The following is a 26,900-nucleotide window of genomic DNA, read 5'->3' as shown; positions in this document are numbered from 1 at the left end:
GAACGGTCCTCTTGCCGGTGCTCAGATTCTGTGTCTGTGACACCCAGAGGAGGTGAAATGATCCCATATGCCCCATTTATATTTTATTTGTAAATATTTCTGACAAAATGTAACTGTTGTTGCACCAATTATTACAGTAGTTTAATTTTTAGCTTCACCGCACAGTCACATTTAGATATAGAAAAATCCATATTGGAATATTGGAATATTCCAATGTTAGCTATTGGAACAGTTAGCAGGCCATGACGGCAACACTGTCTTTAGAAGACTGCTTGATACTGGATATTACGACATTTAATTTCTATTTACATTGAACTGAATTGTTGATTTGCTGATGCATATTGGATCATTAAATATTTGACCAATTCTGACATGTAGCAAGTCGTTACTGGACACTTTTGTTGTTCACACGTTGATTGATATGATTCCTTTGGAGCTGAACACAGTTCCCCGCCTGCTGCTGTTTACTCAGGATGATTTGCGTTCTCGGATCCTTTCTCAGGAATCATAAATGTTTGTGCAGGAAATTACAACACCGTCTCTGTCCTGAATTTCAAATATAGAGGCAGAGGCGAAGGATGAGACAAAGTCAGTTTTGCTTCGTTCTTTTCATATTTTTTTCAGTCACTTAAGGAACCGCAAAACTAATTTTGTGGTAAAGTTCTGCAGAATTCATGTGGTTTGTTTCTAAGTCAGATCAGGATAAAAAATTCAAGCTTATGATTTTTTACTAAGTGTCCAGATGAAAAGCTAACTGGGACTTAATGGCCAACATGGGAACTGGTACTTTTCCCCACAATTTTAAGGAATTACTAGTGATGTTACGTGATGTGCCGAGGCTTCGAGGCGTGTGTCGAGTAATGGAGGGGGCGTTTCCGTAAAGCGCGTATCGAAGCTTGCTTCATTTAGGGGAGGAGCCGAAAACGATGACGTCCGAAGCCTCGCTGCCCGGCTGTACCACGTGACTGCTTCGGGAAGTGGCTCCGATTTTGGCGCGGGGTTTGACAGCTTTAGAAACCCCACAGGCTCCATTCAAAATGTGGGTTGTTGTAGGCGAGTTGCGGTCAGTTGAGAGAGTGGAGAAAGAGGAGGATTTCTCCTATGTGGGAACATTTTGATTTGATAAGCCCTAACAAGGTAAGGTGAACTGAACATTTGCAGATGCATTATGTTTGCTTATGAGGAACTGTATTTTTCACTGTTTCTTATTTTCTGTAAAGGTGAGGTGTTTATTGTGCTCCAAGGAGTTGGGGTACAATAATAACACCTCATCCATGCTAAGGCACTACTGTGCCTTGCATGAGAATAGGGAGGAAACTGGAGCTTCACCCAACCAAGGTATTTCATTACTATATTACAAACACACTATCACAATCTTTGGATGCTGATGTTTGCTTGTTGTGCAAATAAAGACAGGTAACAGACACTGTATTTATTCCCTTTTAACCAGCCACCAGAAAACAAGAGCTGGATGAAGCTCTAGTCTCCATGATAGTGAAGGATACCCAGCCTTTCACTATTGTGGATGACGTTGGATTCAGGACATTTGTGTCTAAGCTGGATCCCAATTATGTTCTCCCTACAAGGCAGGTATGATCCGTCCTGGTCCAGGTGAAAAATCTGGACTCAAGAAGAAACTTGACCAGCGAAAGCGAAGAGCGTTTATCGTTATTGTATCAATCCTGATGGTGCTGCTGCTGCGATGTGCTATGACTATAGTTTGGTTTGCCATGCCCCTGTCTGACTCAAACCGTTACTGCTTAGTCTTGGCGTGTACCATGTTTCTCATGCTGCCCGGGAGTCTGATGCTTCCTCTGCTGTTTCTGCACAAAGCAGTGAAACGTCACAAAAATGCCAAATAAGGGCAGGATTTTCAAGACGGACTCCAGAAAAACTAAATTACAAAGAATGGTTGGACTAAATAAAAGATTTTAGATTGTTAATATTTAACAAAATAGTTTATTTAGAGATTTAGTGGATAACTATATGAAGATGCAAATTACTTTGGATTAGTAACTTATTTCTCAGATTCTCTGGATTTAAACTAAAAGTTTTGTTGTAACTTTTACTTCATCATTTTATTTTGCATTGCTTTGTTTTATGCTTAATAAATAAATGTAAATGATTTGACAGACCTGTTCATAAGCGTTGAATGATATGACTTAATTGGGAAGAAAATCACACAATTTATTTAGTATTGTATAAGTGTCGGCTATGAAGCTAGAATTATGTTCTGGTGTCGATAAATGTTGGCTAAAATTACGTTTGACAAAACACTTAGGGTTGCACTTAAACAATAAACACTTAATCCACTGCTCTTATTTATATAAAAGTTTCAACATCTACAGATAATCCATGCATTCTTTGTGAGAGACGATGCATTTTATATATAAAAACATATCAGGATTCAGAATTAGAATAGAATATAATATAATTCAACTTTGCTATGAAATATTTAATTCGCAGAATCCTGGTAATAAAGCTTAAATTGTGAACTGAACGATTAGATTGCCTCTAGACACAACAGAATCGATAATTAATAATCATACTATGGAAATGACTAACAAGATCTGAACAAACAAGAAACTTGACTACCTCAAGGGATTTCTGAGGTTGGAGAACGAACCGTCTGACTTTCTTTAGCCGATTAAATTTAACCTTACCAAAGTTTTGCCTTAGAGCGAACAGGTACTGAGATTGAAGCGGATCAGATGCCTTCAGCCATCTGCTAGAGCTGGACTCCGGCCTTCCTCACTGTAAATTAAGGAAGATAATTAGGGCCACAAAAAGTGTTCTTGGTTCCCCTCCCCCCTCAAACTAACATCATCCAAGGGAAAACACAACCAATTGTTTTTGCCACAATAATATATATTTTTATAAGTACAGCTATCCAAAAACACAACTAAAAGTGTAGTTAAAGCTTTTATATCCAAAAAGGATGGGTAATTTACAAATTTAGAAATGTGAAATTTCCATGTTCCAAAACAAAATGGTGAATTTACAGAAGACCATTAAGGCCAGTAGAACAAAAACAACTTTAATCTCAGAAATCTGACATTTTCTCAAGCTATTCCCATAAACAACCTCCAGTGGAATCACTCTGGGAAAATGTCCCCAAAACAGTTTTTGACACCATTTTAAATATTTGTTCAACTACATCACAACTAAAGGTATAGTTAAAGTTCTAATTTGGACCCATGAGCCAAATGTGCGTGAAATTTCACATTTCCAAAACAAAAAGATTAACTTACAGAATTAGGGCCACTGAAAAGTTAAAATTCTAATATTTTCTTCAAATCCCTAAAACATCATCTAAGGGAACCGTTCTCAAAAAATTTAGCCAACCAATGTTTTTTGGTTTTTTTTACACCATTTTCTATATTTAATCAATTACAACTTTCCAACTAAATGTGTAGTTAAAGCCCTAATGTCAGTTAATGGACCAATAGGGTGAGTAATTCACAAAGTTAGAAAAGTTGAAATTTGCATGTCAGATTAAAGCTATAATCCTTTTCCACATGAACTACAATTGGAATAGAGAGGAAAAGTTGTGGCTGACTTATGCTTGAACATTACCATTTAAAAGTCTACATACCCCACCAACTCCTTCACATTTTGTCACAGTTAAGATCAGTTTATGACATTTTTATTTGATTGTGATAGAACACACTGTAGTGGAAAACAGACATCAAAATGTTTTCACTGATGAAAATCAGTAATTAACCCAAAATTATAATTACATATAAACATGAGTCACGCATTACATGTAAAGCAAATTTATTTCTCAATTATCAGCAAATTATTCCAGTACAACAAGTAACTTTTCTTGGTAATCTCAATCTGTACAGATGCTGAATCCCCAAACCAATCAGCAGTGAAAGTCCAATTATCTGCACTGTGAATTAATTTCACTGAAAGAAAAACAAACAGGAAAATGTACGTCTGTGATTGTGGAAACAAACCAAACGAAGCTAAAGTATCTTTAATAATCCCTCAAAAAAATAAAAAAGTGGGACAACACACAGAGAGAAATAACCAAAAACAATAAGAAATGTTCCATTTACAATTAAACACACACAAAAAATAAACATCTGAGAAATGATTAAAATGCAACAGCAGTGATGCAGTGATGTTGCTTCGAAAGCCTCCACTGAGGTTCCCAAATCATCCAGGAATTGCATTGGACCTCGCAGTTTTCCCAGCTTCTAGTCGACTTCATTCCAACCCAAACCAGGCCGACGGTCCGGACCTTCCCACCCGAGCAGCTACAGCTGTCCGCACTCCGTGACGACCAGCTTCTTGGCGGGAGCCCCGCCCTTCGTGCCCAGCTCTCCCATCTGCTGCACCACGCTCATCCCGTCCCGAACGTAGCCGAACGCCACGTGTTTGAAGTCCAAATGTTCGGCTTTCTTCAGCGTTATGAAGAACTGCGAGTTGTTGGTGTCCCGCCCACGGTTCGCCATCGACAGGATGCCCGGCCCCGTGTGCCGGACGTCGAAGTTTTCGTCCTCGAACGCGGCGCCGTAGATGGATTTGCCGCCGGTGCCGTCACTTTTGGTGATGTCGCCTCCCTGAAACGGCAGGAAGTAGAAGACTGGATCAAGCATGTGAATGTAAACTTTGTATGGCAAGCTGTTTTAACATAAAATCATCTGACTATCAGTAAATAACATTTATTTTACCAGAAAAATTCGATTGAGATTTAAAAGCTATTTGGTGTATCTGGTTACACAGTGACATTTAAACTTTTTTGTGTGTGTGGACGGAGTGAGATTTGGGTTTTTGGATTGCAAGGTATGTTTTTTTTTTCTATGTTTTTTTGTATGACTACAACAGGAAAAAATCTAATAAAACATGTAAAAAGAAAAGCAAGAGAATTCTCTAGAAATGACTAAAGATAGGATTTTTACTAAACACTAGAGCTGCAACTAAATATTCATGAATCTATTGACTATTCTGACAATTAATTAAAAACATTTTTTGGCACATCACATATGGCATATTTTTCATTCAGAAAAGAAAGCGATTTAAAAATAAAAAAAAATTAAATTAAAAGCTTGAAATTTAAAATTGAATACTTTATTTTAAGCCATGTCGCCCAGCCCTAACATGAGGTGTATATAAAAACTTTTTAGATAATTTGACCGAGGTGAAGCTAAACTCTGTCACTCAAGGAGTTCTACATAGAACTTTATCTTAAATGCAAAATGTATAGGTTTTTTTGTATAATTTTGGCTGAATTGCTGCTCTAAATGTGTTGTTCTTTCAGAAAACTGCCTTTTATTTTGAGTCTGTATACTCCAGTTAATGATTAATCGATTACTAAATTAGATGATTATTTCAATAATTGATTCATCACGATAAATTCAGTTAATCCTCTCAGCCTTAGATCATACTATCAGTGAATTAAACAATTTCTTCAAGCTGTAATTCTCTCACCTGACACATGAAGTCCGGTATGACCCGATGGAAGACGGAGTTCTGCAGGCCGAAGCCTTTCTCTCCGGTGCACAGCGCTCTGAAGTTCTCCGCCGTTTTGGGGACGATGTGAGAGAAAAGCTCGATGGTGATGGAGCCCAGCGGCTCGCCGTCGGCTGCCACCCTGAGGAACACCAGCGGGTTCGTGTTTCTGGAGTGTTCCTGTACTCTGGACAGCACCGAGGCGTCGTCGCCGGTTTGGCCGATGCGGCTCTGACATTCGCAGAAGGTCTTCCTGAACGACTCGGCTACCTCTGAGGTTTTGAACTTAGCTGCCAGCTGCTCCACCTCACCTTCACCATCTGAAGGAGGAAGCAAAACCCCCAACATTTTCTCCTCATTAGAAACACAAAGTATATTAGTATTCATATTCATTGAACCTTTTCACATTTTGTAATAGGGCTGCAGCTGACAATTATTTTAGTAATCACTTACGAATCAAAAAAACAAGAGGCACATTTAGCAAATTTCTCATTTAACCAGTTGAGGTTATTTTGTATAAAAAATGCTTTTCTAAGTAAGAAAAACATTTTACTGCTTAAAATGAAAAAACAATCGCATTCCCTTAGCGTACGGTTCGCTTGATCAGTTTTTAATTATTCAACCGTACGTCTTCGAAAAGCAGAAGTAGAGCCTCCTGCACAACCAACAAGAATACAGAGAGTGGTTTCTGAATGGCAAGTTAAAAACAAAACAAAGGCGCTTGGGCTATTTTTAGAAACCCAAATTGAAGGACAAAAACATGCAAAATGTGAACTTTGAATCATAGTTTTCCCATTTAAGTGTGTTTACCCGAGTAGTCGGTGGCGGTCCAGACGAGCGCGTTGGCGGAGGTGTTCATGGGTTTCAGCTCCATGGACTCTGAGATGGTGTGGTTGGCACAAACCCTCAGCACCTGGTCTCTTCGCATCAGGACCCGGTAGAAGTGTTTGGTCGGGTGGAAGAGGATCTTGAGGTCTCCGATGCCGCGCTCCTTCCACTGGCCGAGGTCGCGGTCCCATCGGTAGAGCTTGGCTCGCTCTTTAAACAAGATTTCCTCGTCTTCCTCGCCAGATTTCGTCTCCACCTGAAAAGAGTAAAAAAACGTTTAGCGGTGAGAAAGGGCTAGCGTTAAATTGAGCTTTTCGATTAATTGAAATTTTGTTTTTTGTATATTTAGTTTTGAGAAAATCTGGATTTTTTCCCCCCCAAAAAAGGAATTTTTTGAGTTTCCTTAGTTTGACAAGCGAGTTTTACAAGTTTCTATTTATTTACACTCTGAGTTCAGATCATCTCATAAACAGAATATTCAGAGCAAACTAACATTTCTTATTTTTAATTACGAGAATAAGGTAATTCTAGTACAAGAGAACAGCTTTACAACAATGGAGAAAAAAGTAGTAATTTTATGAGAATTTCAACACAAAAAATGAAAAATTAAAATCAGGAATGTTGAGCATCTTGTGAAGTTAAACTCCAGTGTAAGTTTTACATTTAATACTCAATAGAAATATCAATTTTTTAACAAATTTGCATGAAATTACCAGGACGTTGAAACAATTGGACAAACAACTTTGTCTTTTTCGAAGAAAGAATCACACCAGTTCTTAACTGGTCAGACCTTAAATATATCCCAGCTTTTTTCTCATTAAAAAGATTTTCTTCTTTGTGATTTTAAGATGTTTTTCTGGTGAAATTGTGTCAAAAAGTCACTTTTTGAAACTATTTTCTCAATGTTTATTTTTATAGAAGAGAAAACTCAGAAAAAAATAAACTAAAATATGATCTGGAATGAAAAAAAGAGGAGATTAAAATTTTTAAATAATATCTTCCAGTGCTGAGATCTTAAATATTTTAACCATAAAAATTAGGAGCGTATTTAAAGGTACCTCAGGTAGAGAAACGATGGGTTCAAAGTAGATATCCACGTTGTTGGAGGTCTCCTCTTCATCACTTCCTTCCTCGGCGGCCATGTTTTTAGCCTCAGTGGGAGCCGCAGCTCCAAACACAGTCGCTCCGGCATTCGCCCAGGAGAAATTGGCATCTGATTTAGGACAGAGCGTCAGGCATAATTAAATTATTTCAGAACAGTGGAAAAGAGAAGCTTGGCGAAGGTTCTGCTAGAACAAACCATTAGATCCAAATGCGAATCCGTCAGTGTTTTTGGCGAGCTCAGCAAACGAAAACCCAGCGACTGAGTCGAAGCCAAAGGAGGAAGAATCTGAGAGGAAAATAAACGGGATTTTTAATTAAATTATTGTCATTCTGACCAGAAAAATGGTGGTGAAAATCAGATTATGTTTTAAACTAAAGTCTGTACCTGGAGCAGCTGTGGTGTCGGTTCTGGACTCTGGTTCTGGGCTCTTCTTAGTGGACAGGTCGATAGGAGAGCTGCTGCTGCTGGGAGTTTCACTCTGAGTGTCTGTGGGTTTTTCTCCTGGCTGATTGCCTGGTGTGGGTCTGCCATCTGCAGGTTCTGCTCTGCTGGTCGACGGGCCGGAGAACGAGGCCTGTGAGGGTTCTGCAGGATCGGTGGAGACCGGCTCACCTCTGTTTAACTGGGCAACCTGAAGAAAGTTTCATTATTTAATGATGTTCTGATCAGAGTGTTGCTGTAAAAGTAGCAAGCAAAAAAAAGCTGAGAAACTGACAGTAGATTTAAAGTTGACCACAGACAGTGGAGTATTAATAAAACTATCCATTAATAAACTTTAAATACTATAACCTTCTCTGTATTTCATGAATACTTCTAAAAAGTAATATTTACATTTTTTTCATGTTAATGTGGCAATATACAAATAAAACAGAGTTAATTTGACTGAAAAATAATACCTAAAGGGGACAAAATTCACATTCTGTACATTTTTGTACTTTCATTTGGATCTCAACTGCTTCTAAAAACAGACCAAGCCCTTAAAAATAAAATAAAATAAAATATTCAGCTGTTTTTTGGTGTCTAGAAAAGAAGCTGTGTCAAAAACCTCTTGAATGGTAAGTCAGATGTTCATTAATTTTCTTTGCACAAAATAATTGTTAGATGACATTTTACTCTGCTCAGTTCAGCCTATTTTGATCTGTTTTAGGGCCTCCTGTCACTTTAAATCCAAATAATCTGCTGCTTTCCGCACCCCCAACTCAACCTTTACACTCACACTTGAAAATGTGAGTGTATAATGGCACATCTGTGCAAACAAATACACCATCATACATCTGTTTGCACCCGTACATCTTTGAAAAGCAAAAGCTGAGCCTCCTGCACAAACAACAAGATTGCAGCCAGTAGTTTCTGGGTGGCAAGTCAATAACAACACACTTGTCTTTTCCAGCAGAAATTGTGCAGCAATAAAACCAGCTGAGAAAATGTGCTGGAGCTCCGCTTGGGCTGCTAGGTAACAAGCTGGGGCTTGCTGAGGTTGCTAGGTAACGGAGACCTGCCAATGGAACGTGACTTGACAGTGGCGAGGCTTTTGAAACGGCTCATTTTCTGAACACCAAAAAGCATTAAACGTTTGGTTGTATAAGCTTTTGCATCGTTTTTATTAGCAATTGAGACCCAAAAGCAAATATAAAAACTCACAGAATGTGAATTTTGCATAAAAGGTCTCCTTAAAGATTGTCAGAAGAGGGAAAATCAGGTGAAAAATAAAACTCTTCCCACGTGACCCATTACCAGGTCTTGTTGGGCTTTGCGTAGCTCCGTCTCAAAGTCTTCAGGCTCCTCGCTGTCCGGTTCGCTGTCTGTGGCGCTCAGGCCGCAGAAGAACGTCGGGGGAAGCTGGAGGCTCTTCGCCCGCTCCTCTTCCTCTGGCGTTGGTTTCTTCTCCCAAACAAACTGGCAGTCTGGCTCTGAGAGCAGCACAGAGGTTCGGTGTGACAGAGAATTACTCAAATGTGTTTTAGTTGCTGTTATGACGGTAGTGTGATAAAGTTTGAGTGGCTTACCCTCAGCACAGACTGCTACTGCTGCTCCAGGAGGATCTGGGTAGAGCTTTCCATTCAAGGCTCTTACAGCCGACTCAAAGTCCTCATCTAACCATAAAAAAAGAAATTTAGTAAAGATCTGCCACTTATAAGTTTAGTTGACATATTAAATTTTAGCTCACGATTCTGCTTTCCGTTGATTTACCTGGTATTAACGGTTTGCATCTTTACGTTACCTTAATAATGGTGTAAAAATAAGCCGAATAATACAAAACCATGAGGAAACATAAAGATGGACTGCATTTCTAAATCTGCTGATCAAGCATGCAAAAACAAACTCTTGAATGAGTGTGGTTACATTTTCCTCTATTAGATGTTGATATTTGTGGAAAATTATGCTTTTCCTCAATAGATTTGCTTGATGTGTAGTAGAGTTGTACAGGATGCATCACAATCAAAGTTTAGTTTGTTTTGCACTTTTCATAAATCAACATCAGGTCTCACCATCAGGTTCGTCATCGCTGGTGTAGCCTGGCTCGTTCTTGTAGCAGAAGAAGGTGAGAGGCAGCAGGAGCTTCCTGGCTAACGCCGCCTGCTCAGCTGTGGGCTCTCTGACGAAAACAATCTCCACATCGGAGTCGTCATCCGAACCCGAGCTGGAAGCTTCCGCCGCCGCCTGAGGAGAGCCTATGATACAGATACAGCAGCAGTGAACATTATGCAACACTACATCAGGGACTCATAGCTCATATTTACTTACTGCAGCTTTAAGTGCAAGTGTTAGATCCACACAGTAAAGTAAAATCACATGCACAACAATGAAACGCATGCATGTGATTTACTGCAGTGAGAAACTACCTGTGGTAGTTCGATGACATTAAACTACACAAACATTTGAGCTTAACCCCTAATTAGCTTCTGCTGATATGCACATCATCTGCAAATGCCTCGCCAGGCAGCAAATTACATTTCATGCTGCTGCTGCAGATCCAGCACTAAAAATGGCTCTGTGAAAAATGTCAGTGCGTGCCTCCCTGAAGGAACATCCTCTGCCTTCAGATCACCTTTCAGGAAACATTTTACTTTTACTGCCTCCTGCTGCGCTTCAACACTGCACTTCATGCAAAACCACCTGGATATTTACAGGACAATAGCTGCGTTTCCATTGACCACATAATCACACAAACTGGAATTATGAAAATAAATTTGCTTAAATGGAAACATGCCAATTTTGAAATAAAAAAACAAACACGTTTTTCACTAAGTCGTTGTGCTAGAATTAGGCATTTTTTGGATGCATCAAAATTAGCCTATTTCGTAAAACTGCACTGGAAATATTTTGTTTTTGGATCACAAGTCATGTGATCAACAGCCGGATGTTACTGCTGGCAGAAAACACGAAGAAGATGGCAGGAAGTAGTAGTAGAATAATAGCACAGCGTGTTTTTTAATGACTTATTCACATGTGATTTTAATTGTGTTTCTTATTGCGATTTTTATTTTTTTACATTGGCAGAATATTAAAGCTTTGCTCTCATTTGCAATGGAAATGAAGCTAGTTATGAACAGATTTTTTAAAGTAAAGGCATTTTTATATTAAATTTTATTTTCAGTTAGTCTAAATAAAACTGGATGCATAGGATCTGTAAAAAATTCAAATAATTTGGGTAAAAATAACAGAGAAAAAAAATCACTTTTGCATATATAGTGGCTGTAAGGTAAAAACTGTCAGTTTTACAGCTTGTTTGTGAACTAAAATGCAATGGAAATATTTTTTCGCATCACACGAGTCATGTGATCAACAACCAGATGTTACTGCTGGCAGAAAGCACAAAGAAGACAACAGGAAGTAGTAGTGCCATGTTTTTTAATGACGCTTCTTATAAAATTGTGTTTATTTGACATTAGCAGACTATTAAAGTTTTGCTCACATTTGTAATGGAAACAAAGCTACTTATGAACAGATTCTTTAAAAAGTAAAGGCATTTTTTATATTAAATTCCCTCACTTTTAGTAAAACTGCATGCATATTATCTGTGAAGAATCCAAATAATTTGGGGTAAAACAAAGGGGAAAAAAATCAGCTATTTACTTTTGTATATACAGTGCCTACAAAGTAAAAAATGTAATTAGTTATACAGCTTATTTTGAACAAGATGTTTACATCCTGATGCTGTGCAGTTGCTAAGTTAGATACCAAGGACTGAACTTCAACACACGACATGCAACATGTTAGCTTCAGTCTGTTTGGTCTGTCCACTCCGTGCAAACAGGTTATTGTTTGTTGAAGTCGGGGCCAGCCAGGTGACAGCTGAGAGGTTTTAACACACACTGCAATAGTTAGAGTACCTGGGCTCTCAAATTGGACGGTGGATGTGCTGGTCCAAAAGGCCATTGGGTTATCTTTGAAAAGCCTAAAATCCAGCCCTAAAGGATGATGGGTTGTTGTTGGTGAAGAGACACTAAATATGAGGCTGCTATGTTCAGAAAACAATGCCAAGATCGTTGAAATGGGAGAAAGTGCTATAGAGTGTAACAACCGAGTCTTAAACAAATCCCTGAGCGCTCCTCTTAATTAAATTCATCATCAGCGTGACACTCACCGTATTGTTTGGCTTTTTAGGATTTATTTCTAAAGTAAGTGTCAAGTGCACAAATTTAAATTTATTGTTGATTTTCAACAAACATTGATATGTAGGAAACTACACTGCGTATCCACTAATAAACATCTGGCATAATTATTCAACCACTCTTCTTATGGAGAATAGAAAAGCTAATTTAGAAATTTTAAGCTAAAACTGTCCAATACAATTGACTGGAAACATCCAACTGTGTTCAGGTTCTGGCTTAAGTTGAATAATGTGGAAATCATCCTACAATATTTCCATTATATTTACACTATTGGTAGGAACACAAACCCCCAGAATGAAGCTTACACCACCATGTTTGACAGTTGGTTCAGTTTTCTTAGGATTTAAAGCTTCACCTGGATTTCTCAGCTCGGTTTATGCTTCATGTGACCAAAAACATTTTCTCCAAATTTCAGCTGCGTCTTAAGGTTCTGATTTTGGAGTAGTGCTTCTTTCTTGGTTAGAAAGAATTCAAATTTGTGCACCTAATTCTTGTCACCAAAAGCCCCAAAACAATACTGTTCGTCACTCATGTGGATGAGTGAATGTAATCTAAACAGGAGCGTGTATGCAGGATTTTTAAATTTTGACTACTTTGGTTTTGTTTGTATACATTAACACCAGTGGCGGCCGGTGAATAAACTTCTGCTAATAGATGTCCTTCTTTGTCCAGAAAAAAAGACTCAAATGAGCTCAAGGAAAATCACAATCATTCATACAGCACAATGATATGAAGGGTAAAATTTGGGTCAAAAGCTAACTCTAAATCAGACTCAAACAGTGAAAAATGGTAAACTAATGTATGATTGCCTAGAAGTTTAACTCTGAACAAAAAGGCTAAATTTAATTAAATCTAAACAGAATCAAATGACACCAGAGAGCAGAAGCCTTCCCAATTAAAAGAACTAAAACACGCCGATATCAGATGGAACAATCACGGCTACAAACAAAAAAATAACCCAGGAATCCAAAACATTTATCCAGAGCAGCATTAGCTTTATGCTAACCAGAGTAACATAAGCATTAAATAAAACCACAGCAACGTCCATTACTGACTCATAGCAGAGAACAAATGATAGTAGCTCATGAAAAGAAAAAGTAAAATAAAGCAAAAAAAAAAAGCAGATTAATATTGAAGCTAAAACTAACAAACCTGCAGAGGGACAGAAGCTGTAGCTTACCAGCTATCTGTAAAATCCTCTGCATTGTCATGCAAAGTGGGGAATTCTTTCCCTCAACTTTATCACCATGGCAACCCAAAACATTCCAGCATCTTCTCTGGCAAGAGCAAAATTCTGAGGACCCAATCAGCTATTCTGATTGGCCAAATGTTTATTCCTTTTCCCTAGCAACCACGTGTGATTGGCTCTTTAGCTTCACTTCTGGAAAGCTAGTCAGTAGCGCCCCCAAAAGGAATCTGTCGGGGAAAATTATCTATAAATTCACTAAAATTCAGTGTTGAATGTAATCAACATTTCCAGTTAGTGGAAATGTTGATTACATTTAGGTAAACACTATTTACACAGGAACACAGGGTAATACAAATTTTAAAGATGTTTATAGATCATTTTCAATTTTTTGATTTCTTTTTTCTCCTCCACAACCAGCCGCCACTGATTAATACATCTAAAACATAACACTTGTCTTATCACATTTTAAAAAGCAGCACTGGCAGAAAAAAGTGAACCGAATCTTATGAGAACTGTGAACAGACTTTGGTGATGGATTAAGTGTCAACTTGGACCAACCAATGAAATGCAAAAGGGACATTAAAATAAAAACTTTTTTGTTTTTTACCTGTATGCATTTTGAATGCTGGAGCAGGAATAGTAGGCTTGACTGAGCTTCCACCGTCTTTGGCCGTCAAACCCGACACAGATGCAGATGCTTGGGACTCTGACTTAGGAGAGCCAAAAATCTTCTGAACAGAATCAGAGCCGAACACAAACTTCGGTGGAGACACCACGGTCTTCAGGGGATTGACAGGACTCTGAGATCCAGCTGTAGTCGACCTGACGGCCGGAGACGTTGCCGTACGTTCCTGTGTTGTTTCTTCCAGAACAGCAATAGCTGCTTGCCCACAAAGAGATGTAGTTGTGCTTTCAGATGTTGCTGACGATCCACTTTCTGATGGTGCTGAGAGTCTTGGCGTCACCGGAGTCATGAGTTCCGATTTTTCCTCCGCCGCCTTGGCCTCTTCAAAGACCTGTTTGAATGTATTTGCAGTCTCTTGCATCTTAAACCTCACAGCCAGCTGCTCAACTTTGCCCTCTCCTTCTTCGGCAAAGTCCAAGGCACTCCAGACCCAGGCCTTTTCTGCCCCCTTCATGGGCTCCAGCCTCATGGCGGCTGAGATCCAGTGGTTGGCACAGAGCTTGAGCACCTGATCTCTCCTCATTATTAACCTCACACGTTTGGTCTCATAACTCTGCAGGATCTTGAGGTCTCCAATGCCCCTCTCCTTCCACTGTTTCATCTCTTTGTCATAGCGGTACAGTTTGGCTCTGTGGCTGAAGACCACCAGCTCATTTTCCTCTCCAGTAGAAATCTCAACCAAGTCAGGCAAAGGTACGACAGGTTCAAAGTACTGTCCGTCTCGCTCTTCGTCCTGAGTTGTATCCTGCTCCTCGTCGGTACCCACTGATGCTCTGCTCAGGTTGAGCTTCGCAGGAGACTTGGATGGGCTGATGCCGGGTTGGAAACTGAAGCTGAACCCACTTGTGGATTCTCCAAAGCGGAAGAGGTTCTTCCTAAGGGGGCTGCTCGAAATGGGGGTGGTGTAGACTGATGAGTCAGCAGTATCATCCAAAGCTTCTTCCCGTAGATCGTAGTTATCCCACTCCAAGGTAGGGCCTGTTTCCCCATGAGGCCTGATCCCTAAACTGGAAAGTTCGCTTGCGGCAGTAACGTCTCCCTGCACTTCTTCGTCTTGGATTTTTGTCTTCTTGTCCGTCAAAAACGATTTTAAGTCTTTTAAACCGGACTTCATCTCCTCTGCTTTCTTGATGAGGTGAGCCGTTCGACCAGTGTCCATCAGCTTATGGGGCGTCTGCAGAGGGATATCCAAAAGAAGTCTCTGACATTCCTCAAACTTCTCTTTGAACTCCTCTGCTAGCTCCGTGGTTTTAAATTTGGCTGCCAGCTGTTCGAGTTTAGCATCTCCATCAGAGAAGTCGTTGGCCATCCATATCCAGGCTTTGTCTGAGCCAGACAGCGGTTTAAGGTTCATGGTGGTGGTGATCCAGTGGTTGGCGCAAACCTTCAGAACTTGATCCCTTCTCATTAGCACTCTGAGCCGGCCATTTGCGTTATTTTTAAGGAACTTCAGGGTTCCTACACCACGTTCCTTCCACTGACTAGTGCTGGAATCGAATCGGAAGAGTTTGACACGCTGGGAGTAGAGGACCTGCTCATCTTCCTCACCAGTCACTAGGTCCACTTTGTCAGGCATCTGGACCACTGGTTCAAACTGGATGTCGTCGTGTTCTTCCGTTTTATACATGCCGTCGTCTTCCAGTTCGTTTGAGGCCTCTGCCTTGGTAGGGGTCGTCTGTGGCGATGCGAATACCTGCGCCCCTGCTCCCGAGAAACCTTTGAAGTTGGGATCTTTCTGGCCAAACTGGAAGGTTCCTTCGGAGGACTTGGCCAAGTCTGCAAAACTAAACGTATCGGCTTTTCCAGCAATTAAAGGATTTTGATCTTTTTCCGTTTGGTCTATGGAAGGCGTAGACACATTTTCTTTCTCCTTGTGTTTGTCAGCCATGTTTTTGAGGATACTGGAAGCAGACCCTGTCGAAGTTTGATTATTAGATGAGGCCAAACCTGTTGCTGAGTCCTGAACGCCAAACTTGAAGCCACCAGCTGGGATGGGCATTGAAAAAGAGAATCCAGAGGAGGTTGTGGTGGCTGGCGCAGCCTGAGGAGCTTCAAACTTGAATGCAGATGCTGAAGCTTTGTCTTTATTTTGTCCAAACTGAAAAGCACCACTGCTCCCAAAAGTAAATGCAGATCCAGCAGCCTGGCTGGATGAACTTGTGGTTCCAATGTTGAAACTGAAAGACGAGGCAGAAGCAGCAGATGTGATTGTGCTTTTAGCATTAGGGTTTGAGGTTTTACAGGCCACACATTCATTAGAAGAGGCCTTATTTCTCACGAGACAAGCGTCACAGTCCCATTCTCCTTCCTTCTTGCCAAACATGGCCTCTAAAGAAGGATTTGGATTTGGAGACTGGCAGGAAACACACTGAGCTGCTGACCCTTCATTTCTGACCAAACAGACGTTGCAGTCCCACTGTCCGTCTTTCATGGCAAAATCTGCCGCAAACCCTGACCCTGCAGGTGCAGCTGGTGCTGCTGGAGCCACAGTGGATGATTTTGAAGCTGGGTTTGGAGTTTGACAGGAAACACATTTGTCTGCAGAGGCTTCATTTCTCACTTCACAAACATCACAGTCCCACTGTCCTGGCTTTTTGCTGAAGCGTGCAGCAAATCCAGCATCAACTGCAGATACAGAAGACTGTGTAGCAGGAGCTTCCGGTGCCGGAGCAATTTGTGCTATCTCGGCTGTTTTGACTGTAGTTTTAGGAGTTTTACAAGAAGCACAACTGTCTGTTGATGCTTCATTCTTTGCAGAACACTTGCCACAGTCCCACTGCTCTGGCTTTGTGGGAAATTGTGAACCAAAGCTGAAACCAAATGGACCAGCCGGTTTGTCGGTAGGTTTTGAGGAGCTCATCCCGAATGTAAAAGAGGAGGGTACTGAAGTTCCAAAAGCACCAAATCCTGTAAATGTAGGGGTTGAACCACTGGGCTTTGATGTATCTGTACCAAACTTGAAGTTAAATGGGCTGGTTTTGGCTTCAGTAGTAACCTGAAGTTCTGGTTTAGATGAAGACTGTGGATTGGGAGTGTTGCATGCTGCACACTGCACAGCCGTTGCTTTATTTCGTACATCACACACAGCGCACTCCCACTCGCCTTCTTTAAGAGCAAACCGAGACGCCAGTAAACCCAAGTCTTTGGAGGTTTCCTCTTTCTTCTCTTGCTGTTTTTGCTTTTCTGGCGATTTGCTCGTCACCTTTTGGGCTTCCTCAAACTTGGCTTTGAAAAGAGCCGCCTCATCCACAGTTTTGAAGCGAATTGCCAGTTGTTCAGGTTTAGGCTCTTCATCTGCATAGTCAATGGCGTTCCACACCCAGGATTTGTCTGAGCCGGCGTTAGGTCTCAGCAGCATGTCTGCAGTGATGTAGTGATTTGCACAGATCTTAAGGACCTGCTCTCTTCTCATCAGGAGGCGGACCTTCCCTTTAGTGTTGTGTTTTAGGATTTTAATATTTCCGATTCCTCGTTCTTTCCATTCTTTTGTCTCCGTGTCGAATCGGTACAGCTTCGCCCTGTTGCAGAACATCATCTCCTCTTCTTCTTCACCTGTTTTCACATCCACCTTATCAGGAAGAGGGACGATCGGTTCAAAGTGAGGACCATCTTCGTCCTCCTCAACATGTGTGCTCTCATCGCTCTCTGCGGTCTTCTCCAGCTCTGATGTCTTGCCGATGCCAAACGCTGTTACTTCACCCAACTTAAACGGTTGCTCAGGCTTCCCAAACAGACCTCCAGCTGATGCGTTTGGAGTGGAATCTACAAACGAGAAGCTGCTTATGTTTTTATTCCCGAAGGTGAAGATGCTCTGGTGGCCTGGGGGCTGCTCTTGGGCCGGTGGCTTCTCTGGAAATGAGTCGGGTTTTGGGGGGAGGTCTGAAGTGAGGAGGCCGAGCAAACTTTCACTTTGCTTGGTTTGGGGTGAACAGAAATTTAAATCTCTCTCAGAGGATTTCGGAAAACAATTGAATTTAAAAGCAGGTGAAGTTGTAGCCGGGCCAACTGACCCTGCACCGAAATTCGGCACTCTGGTTACTTCAGTTGCAGCCTGCTGGCTGAAGGAAAGCTTCCCAAAGTCCACAGGCTTCCCCTCGACGGCCTTTGGTGGTTGAACGGGGGCGACAGAGGGCTTGGTGAAGTAGCCAGGCTCAGGCAGAGTGGGGTTAGTCTGCTGGGTGACGCTCTGGCCGTAATATTCCTCACTGTATGGAGAGAGAAGGCCTGTGGCTTGAGATTCAAACCGAAGAGGGGAACCGAAGACTTGTTCCTGCGGAGGGTAGATGCAGGACGGGGCGGTCTGCAGCGGAGGCGTGTGCGTGGGCGGCTGGTAGGCATACATATGCTGCTGTGGGGGCATACGGTTCACCCCATACACTGGACCCTGTGTGAAAAGATAAAAAATAATAATCACTCCACAGTTGGGAGAAGTTTATTTCTATGAATGGATGTTAAATGATGATAATCACCTTGGTGGGGGTTACATTTGCCGCTGTCCGCAGTAAATACTGGGAGTTGTAGGCAGGAGACTGGTTGTAATAAACAGGAGGGCCTGTGGTGGCAACTAAGAGAGAGAAACAGTTTAATAAACTGATGGAAATATGCTTTTATTTAAAACAATGATGTACAGTACCTTGCAAAAATATTGATAGCCTTTGAAGTATTTCATTAGGTTTTTATGATATCCTTGAACCATTTCATATTTTGTTGCATTACAACCACAAACAAATGTATTTTAATGAGAGTTTGACATTTACCAACAGAAAAATTTACCAATCTTCAATCGGTCTCTTCCTGGTGGCAGAAAAATGACATGGCTTTATAAATAAAAATCTGAAAATATTGAGAAATAATCAATATTTTTTATAATAAAAAAAGTGTAACCATGCTTATTCCTTCTCCTTACACTAGGTGGCAATAATGTCCTGTAATGAGAGCCAACACCAATTATTTCTAACCAAGGAAGAAGACCAGCAATGTTTGTTTACTGGTCATAAAGCATGGGGAAAACCAGTAACAGACTGTATGGGATTTTGAAGGATGTTTATTGGAAGCGCGACCCCTTGGAAATCACCATGGTGATCATCAGGTTGTCAAGCAACCAAGACAGTCAGATGGTGAGGCCATCATGTGATCTAGGAGGGAGGCTTCTGCTTAAGCTAAAAAGGAAACAGCAACAGGGGCTTTACCTACTCCAGACTCTTAACAGGAGCAAACAATAAATTAAAAGTTTAACTTTTTGCTCTTCATAGCACAATTTTGTTCAGTATTTAGCATCTCCCGGGTATGAAAGTCCATTTGTACCATGAAAGAACAAATAAAAGCACAAAAGGACGTCATAATTTCAAATTTGAAAGTTACAATTATGAGACTAAAAGTCGAAATGTCAAGTTTTAAAGTCATGATTATGAGATAGAAAGGCGTGCTGTTTCGCTGAGGTTTGTTCCAGTATCTTGTAATCATGACTTTATATCTCATAAATATGACTTTGAAAGCAGAAATTAGGATTTTAAGACGCAAAATGATTACTTTATATCTCAATTATTACTTTGAAAATCAAAATTAGAACTTTGAATCTCAAACTTATGACATTAAAACTTGAAATTAAGACTCCCTGCTGGGTTTTTATTTATTCTTTTATGGCAGAAATGGGTTTCCATACACAGAAACCCAGAAGAAACCTTTTTCCACCTTGAATGGTGTTGAATTGCACATTCCCCTATTTTTGTCTTTTTTTGGTGAAAAGTTGCAACTGAATTTTTTTTTTAAAATTCCCCTAAATTACATTGTTTATTGTTCATTAGTAAGAGGATTCTTGGCTAATCTTCCAGTTATATTTTTTTATATTTCCATTTTATGTTAAGGGTCACTTTCCTGCTTCTTAGTATGATACTTTCGCCACCATGCAACCCCATGATGATAGTGTGTTGCATTAATTTCCCACTAACGCATTGATTTGCATTTATGCCAAAAGTTCTCATGTTTAAATACAACTTTATTCTTGATCTGCCATTTTTCTGGGTTTTATTCACACAGATTATCTCTGTTTACTAATTAGATTGTTTATTAAGACAGTTTGTTGCTCTGTATTTCAATAAGAGATAACTTTGTGTGGATCTTGCATATATAATTTGCATTAAATCAATTAAGTTTTTGTGGTTAGAATGTGACAAAATGTGAAGCGGTTCCAGGACTGAATACTTTCTAAAAGGAGTGTGGAGCTGTGTGAACCACTAACCTGTTAGTGGGGCTCCGTGGTAGGACTGGACCGGGGTGAACGGCTCCTGCAAGCTCTCGGCTCTGTAGGTGTCTCCATACATCTTATGGTGAGGCGAGCCGGAGTTCCCTGATGTGTTGTGTTTGAGATCATGAACCTCATTCTAGTGGAAAAAGGTAAACGCAGTGATGCAAATCATTGGTGTAGAGCAGATGTTTTAAACTCTAAATAAATCTATTTGCAGTTGTGAAGACATTTCTGCAAAAAATCTAGTGAATAATCTGCCATTAAAATCATCTGTATGTATATATTGTCCCACGCTGGAGTGGATGAAGTTGAAAAAGTTGAGATAATTACCTTGAGGGCTTCTACTTGCTGACATAACATCTGAAGGAGACTTTTCTGGTCTTCAATCCAATGAGGCGCCGTCTTTGGTGAAATCTGAACAAAAAACAATAACAAGAATGTAATAAACTAAAAGAAATTTATTTGCACAAACAACAAGGCTTGTTAATTTCCAAAAGTAAAATTCAAGCACTTTTCAAGCATTTTCAAAGAGTTCAAACTTTTCCAGCACTACACTTTGGAGATAAAAGCAAAACAAATGAACTTATGAAAACCATTTCAATTATCAACGAGGTAATACAACAAAATTTTAAGTTATAGTCTCTCTCACACACACTTTATACAAAAACAAAACATTAATAAAAAAAATACCCTCATTTCAATAACTGTTTAAAGTATAAAAAAGAAAAATGCTCAATAAGCCTTCGAGCCATTAGGACTAATAAATATTCATTACACTGAAACAATCCTAAGTAATTTTGTTAAGATAAACAACCTTTCTGCTCAAATTAAATGCTTAAACACAATATACAAAGAAAGTCATCAAAAAAAATCTCTTAAAAAATATTCTCACTAAATTTTATCGGATTTAGTAAATTGAAATAATTTTGGAGATTCTATCTTAACTAAAACAAGAAAAGTTTAGTCTGATTTAACTTCAGACTGCAATATAAAAGATTATACATTTTTTAAAACTTAATTACAAAACTGTGCAGCCTGGATATAAAGACATTTCCAAACCTTGAAGACATGGAATAATAATTTTTAAGGATTTGAAGAACCTGAATCAAATTGTGTGATCCACGGACTCACCAGTCTTTTGGAAGGAGAAACGATGCTTTTGCTCGGAGACGGAGAAGCAAACTTGATGTGCGAAATGGTGGCGCTGGTTTCTGTGAGACGAGCCGGGCTGGAGTGAGTCGGTCCTCGCCGAAGGTTAATTTCCTGCTCCTCTTCCTCTTCCATGTCCTCTTGAGTTTCACCAAGCTGCTGATTTACGTCGTTCAGGAGGTCCACCACTTCCTCCATGGACACGGGAAGCTGCAGAGCAACAAGTTAGCAACGAGACTCAGACACAGGGGTAAAAATAACAAGGGTATATTTATCAAAATCCAAATGTGGAAATTATATGGCTCAAACTTGCAACCGACCCTTTCGATGTCGTCTGCATTGGCGTTGTAGATTTTTGACAAGTAGTTCCTGAACTTCCTCAGGAAAGTTAAACACCTGTCCTGGGTCTCCTCCACGCCATTGCTGGCCTCCTCTGCCAGCCGCTGATAAATCTGCAAAAAAATAATAAAAATAAAAGTTGTTCATAACCAGTGTTGGGTAATAACTAACTACATTTACTCAGTTACACTTACTTTAGGGACTTTTTTCTTTTTTGGAGTATATTTTACTGTGCTGTACTTGTTTTACTTGAGTAAACTTTCTGGATGCTTAACTAACTTCACTGAATAAATGTTTTAACCAACACAGTCACAGACTTGTTTTTATTGAAGTTTTATAAGTTATATATTGACATAAATTGATTTGGTGAAAATATTTTATTTGCCCAATTTTGTTATTTTCTTTTTGGTCTTCAAAAATTACAAAAACTTTCACATAACTTTATAACTTGGTCCATCTGATAATGTAATTTTAATTATTAAATAACTGATGTTTTTAATAGTTATTCAATACTTGGGTAGACTTTTTACCAAATACGTTTTCACTTTTATTTGAGGAAAAAATATGTTTTTGTAGCGTTATTCTTACTTGAGTACAATTTTTTCACCCCAGTAAACTGTAATAAAAACTGGTTTAAATAATCTGTAAGTAATCAAAATAATAATAGTCCATCAAACAAACATTTTAAGAGGGTTTCTTAACATTTTCCATCTTCAAATGTCATAATTTTTCAGACTGATATTTAAGGTTTTGGTCCAATCTGTGAATGAGCATCTTTACCAGTAAGGTAGACTTCCATAATAAAAGACTCTGCTAATAAAAAAGAGGTTATAGACTGAGATATAATCTATTTACAGTTTTGTCCCTCCAGAACCAGCTGTTTTATTATTCCAAACTCAAAAATAGCAGGTAAGAGTTATTCATTACTGACAGTTTCACTGGATAATCACATCCTGTCGAAAAGTGGAGAAAACACTAAATATGAAAACAGACACTGTTGATGTTTCCAACAGCAGATCATTACTGTGTGTCTGCTGCCAGACGGAAAATTATCGGGTGTCAGAACCTCAACTCTGAAAGTGATCTGGAGCCAAACCCAGTCATTAAAATCGCACAGAAAGAGGTGATTATCAATATAGCCAGGAAAATAAATAGAATTGATTATCGCCAACTTCTGACTGGAAGCCAAAGTTTGCAGAAACTCAACTCTACAGGAAGGGATCCAATGTATTTTTGATTAAAGGTTAAGAATTGATCCCAGTGGTTTACCTGTGCTAAATGCCAGATGGATGACATGTTGTTGATGCTTTCTAAAGTCGCGATCGCCTCCTCAGTTCTGCCTTCGATGTCCAGAAGAACGGAAAACGCGATTTTCGCTTCGTCTTCATAACCTTTCACAGCGGAAATCTGTGAACATAAAAACACACCTAACATCAGCAATAAGAGTCAGCATTTGAAGCATTTCCTGTTTAACTCTTATCGAGCTACAGGTGTCGTCGACAACACATTTTTACAAGCCAACTTTTCAGTACCGTAACTCTGCGATACTTTGCGCTTTCCAGCCAATATCAGGTTATTACAGTAATTTCACTCCCGCCTAGAAGGGAGCTTGTTTTACTTCGGTTTACTCTGATGAAGCACTCTTAAGAGATGGTAAATTTCTAAATAACTGCCACATATTGAAAGGTCCAGCTGTTATGACCCTTTCATAACAGCTGGATGGGCAAAAATATTTACTCACAAGACATTTAAAGAACTTTGTACAACTAAAATAAGCAAAAATACCCAGGCGGAGATTTTGAAACTTAGGTCATAAAAGGTTAAAAGTGAAATTCTGAGTTTAGTGACGACCTGAATGTCCTTAGATGTGAAGTGTATGAAGAGAGGGTCCAGCGGTTCTGGTATGCTTCGTCGGCTTTTTATTTTCTCCAGCAGTGAAGTCACAACCTGCCAGTAGTGGACGCTGCGGCCGACGTACTCCTTCTGGTCGTAATACGAGTTTATTCCATCGCCCTGTATTAATTGCATTTGTGAAAACATTAAGAAAGCATGTTGAGTTGTCCAATAAGCTCAACCTGAAAGCGTTTGAACTGAATGTACCGTCTGGCTCAGAATCTGAGCCCAGTGGATCATCAGCGCCGGCTGAAGCCCGTGTTTCTCTCCGGCCCTCAGCGTGTTCAGGCCGTGTTGCACAACCATTCGCAGTTTGGCCGACGTACCAGGACTGCAAGGAGGCAAATATTAAAACTGAGCTCTTTGAATACTGCTTGATGTAAATTAAGGAAAAATCTCTTCATGGGCTGGAAAGAACTGGGTTTTAAAATGCTACTTTAGCAGTGATGCACTTCTTTGGAAAGAAATGTTTATCTTTAAAACAGCTAACACCTTTTAGAGAAACATACGTAAAGAGTCTGAAAAAAGAAAAAAAAAAGAAAATATAATTAAATATTTAGCCAATTAAAAACAAAAACAAGTTGAACCATCTGCTGATTTTAAATATAAAAATGTAATTTTTTGTGTTTTTAGAGAAAAACAGGGCTAGGAATATGGCTTAAAATGTTTTTATTTTTTCCAAACCAAATCTGAGTTTCATCAAATTTTTTTCTTGTTTTCCTTCCTGAAATAAAAATGACAAATTCAATCATTCCTCCTGTGTGTTGTTCAGCGGGAGTATTAGCGCCACGCTATGAAAATAAAAGCATAATAAAAACACAATTTTACCAAAAAAAATGTCTCAAAATTACGATAAAAAGTGCATTTAATGAGAAGTTTTTGTTATTTTTAATGTTGGAGTTCTTATAAACCAACAACTTTCTTCTAATGTTAAAACTTTATTTTTGGCTTTTTTCTTGTGTTATTTGGACTTTATTGTTATATTACTATAACTGTGTTCTTGTAACATTCCAACTGTATACTCTTTATTATCTTAGCCTGACACTAATACTCTTTTGTAGCGTTGACCTGCATTCAGTCCAAATAAGTAGAAACTGTAAAACTCGCTGGTCAAAAAAAAAAGAAGGCCGCCCTGACATTTCCTGGATTATAAAAATTTTAAGAAAATTCATTTTCTTAAAATAAAATCTTCTTAAATAAACAATAATTTCTAAAAATGAAATCTTCTCTAAAAAAATCATTAAAAAAAAATCAATTTATCGCCCAGCAGCCGCCGGACCTTTGCCTCTCTGACACTCACAGGGCTCGTTTGTGGATGAGGCTGTAGACGGCGTCCCACCACTCCCTCTGTCGCTGCGTGGCGAGGAGGCGGAGGAGAGGAAGAGGAAGGCAGCGAGGCTCGAAGAGCTGCTGCTGCTGCCGCGGACTCAGGCTGCGGCTGATCTTCGCTGTGTCCTGAAGCTGACAGTGGCTGCAGAAAACCACGCCGCATAAAAACACCTGAACGGAGCAAACGGAGGAGAGAGATGTTTAACACACAGTTCCCACTTAATTGACAAAAAAAAAGAATAAATCTAAAGATTCCTTAAACTTGCATTGTTATTAGGCCGGTTACAATAATATTGTTGTTTTGAGACAATTTTCATAGCATAATGATGCAAAAACACATTTTTCACTACCACTGGAACTGGAAGACATTTTAAATGTCTAAAGTAAATAAAACAACAGAACAACAAACATAATGAATTATGAAGACTCTCTAAACAAAATTGAAAACAACAAAAAAAAGGCGGGTGTTTTAGTTGAGCCCAAAACATCAAACTGGCGACCTGATTTTGTAAAAAAAAAAGAGAAACTGGTTTTAATTTATCATGCCGATGATTTATTGTAGACCATAGTTTTGTATTCATTTTTAAAAATAAATTATATATTGTACAAGTATTTATTTTGAAAATAAATACAAAGCTATATTACTCAGATTGTACAGGGAAGAAGGAAATTAACACAAATCTGAGTTTTTTCCCTTCACTTCTGTTACTATTACCATTATTAGTAGAGTATTGCTTTTATCTTGCTATCATACTTGTCATTAACTGTTTTTATACTTCTCAGTCTTTATTTTATGTTATAAAACACAGATTATGAAGAATTTAAATAATGTAAATTAATAAAAAGTTGGTTATTATTCTGATTCTTCATAGATTTTTCATGAGTCCATTTTTAATCATTTTGTTTATATAATTTTCTGCTGGTTATTTGGCACAGTGTATTAACAGGCATATGAATATTAAAACACGGTTTTAACTGCAAATTTCTGATAATTATTTAGTTGCCAAGTTATATTTTATTAAATGAGTTAAGTAGGATTATATAAGCGTTTACTTCTTTCTACTCTTTTTCAAACAGCTAATTAGTATTTATTAGTAATTATTTTGTTCTTTGTTATGTATGCATGTTTTCTTGTTTTTAAAAACCTGTTTGAAATAAATAAATGAAAAAAATGTTTAGTGTGACAGGCCTATTTGTCATATCTTATTAAAATTATTCTTCATTACATTTTGCCACAGTTAATAGGAGACATTGTGGAAGGTCCACAGAGCCACATGGTTGCAGTGCTTGGCCTAGTTAAAGTCCAGACTTGCATCTCAATTATAAGTCTGTGACAAAACTTAAAAATTGACATTCACAGATCAATCTGACTGAGCTTGAACTCTTTTTGCAAAGACTGAACAAACTCTAGATGTGTGATCTTTCTCCCACTTCACTTATTGCTCAATCAATAATCAATCTGATTTAGATCTTATCGGCTCTCACCTCCAGATCCAGCAGGCAGATCGATTCCGGCGCGTTGGTGTCCAGCTTGGACGTTTCCAGCGTCAGCCTGGGAAACAGCTGCTGCAGCCAGTCGCGCATGGGCGGCCTCTGGTCCAGCAGCGTCCACTGCAGCCCCAGCCAGCTCAGATGCTGCAGCTCCCCGCCGTGCAGCAAGATGGAGCCTAAGAACAGAAGAAGTTATCACTCTACAGGAAGGCCATTTCTTCTGGATGCTTTGATCCTGGAGGCAGATTTTAAAGGTTTGTACCCGAGTCCCACTTGACCAGTTTGGAGAGCTCTGGACCCAGAGAGCTGAGCGAGTGAATGTCGTCGTTGGCGATAAACGAGGACACGGAGGAAGCCTGCGGACCCCAGAGGAGCTCAAACAGAGACTCCTGACCGCTACGGTTCCCAAAAGCCTCCACCACCTGCACACAAACACAGTCACTACCACCAGGGGGCGCACACAGCTCCCACTGCAAAATTCAAGAGTGTTTCCAGCACCAAACTTTGGAGAAAAAAAACAGTTTAATTTACTATTACATAATATCATTTATTAATGTTAGTTATAAGTTTTC

At 39.4% G+C, this 26,900-nt stretch overlaps 1 protein-coding gene across 2 annotated transcripts in view; it reads right to left on the bottom strand.

The window, feature by feature from the left end:
* Nucleotides 1-3,630: 3,630 nt before the first annotated feature.
* The window catches only part of ranbp2 (RAN binding protein 2), a 33,797-nt gene continuing 10,527 nt past the window's right edge, over nt 3,631-26,900 (bottom strand). Inside the window, exons 9-29 of one of the 2 annotated variants that reach the window (XM_032568282.1) lie at nt 26,591-26,750; nt 26,323-26,504; nt 24,809-25,008; nt 23,716-23,839; nt 23,467-23,628; nt 22,885-23,022; nt 21,597-21,728; nt 21,259-21,486; nt 20,458-20,541; nt 20,122-20,263; nt 18,353-18,447; nt 13,806-18,267; nt 9,883-10,065; nt 9,400-9,486; nt 9,128-9,303; nt 7,778-8,024; nt 7,589-7,678; nt 7,347-7,501; nt 6,271-6,544; nt 5,440-5,780; nt 3,631-4,571 (exon numbers count right to left, since the gene is read on the bottom strand). In XM_032568282.1, the coding sequence (XP_032424173.1) occupies nt 4,266-4,571; nt 5,440-5,780; nt 6,271-6,544; nt 7,347-7,501; nt 7,589-7,678; nt 7,778-8,024; nt 9,128-9,303; nt 9,400-9,486; nt 9,883-10,065; nt 13,806-18,267; nt 18,353-18,447; nt 20,122-20,263; nt 20,458-20,541; nt 21,259-21,486; nt 21,597-21,728; nt 22,885-23,022; nt 23,467-23,628; nt 23,716-23,839; nt 24,809-25,008; nt 26,323-26,504; nt 26,591-26,750 (7,968 nt within the window). In that variant the 3' untranslated portion in view covers nt 3,631-4,265. Of the gene's footprint in view, nt 4,572-5,439; nt 5,781-6,270; nt 6,545-7,346; nt 7,502-7,588; nt 7,679-7,777; nt 8,070-9,127; nt 9,304-9,399; nt 9,487-9,882; nt 10,066-13,805; nt 18,268-18,352; nt 18,448-20,121; nt 20,264-20,457; nt 20,542-21,258; nt 21,487-21,596; nt 21,729-22,884; nt 23,023-23,466; nt 23,629-23,715; nt 23,840-24,808; nt 25,009-26,322; nt 26,505-26,590; nt 26,751-26,900 lie in introns of those variants that run through there. The other variant, XM_032568284.1, reaches the window with a different exon arrangement.

This window comes from Xiphophorus hellerii, chromosome 7, assembly GCF_003331165.1.
Source record: "Xiphophorus hellerii strain 12219 chromosome 7, Xiphophorus_hellerii-4.1, whole genome shotgun sequence".
NCBI lineage: Eukaryota > Metazoa > Chordata > Actinopteri > Cyprinodontiformes > Poeciliidae > Xiphophorus > Xiphophorus hellerii.
The sequence above is the reverse complement of the archived record's forward strand: the minus strand, read 5'-3'. Positions and strand labels throughout refer to the sequence as shown.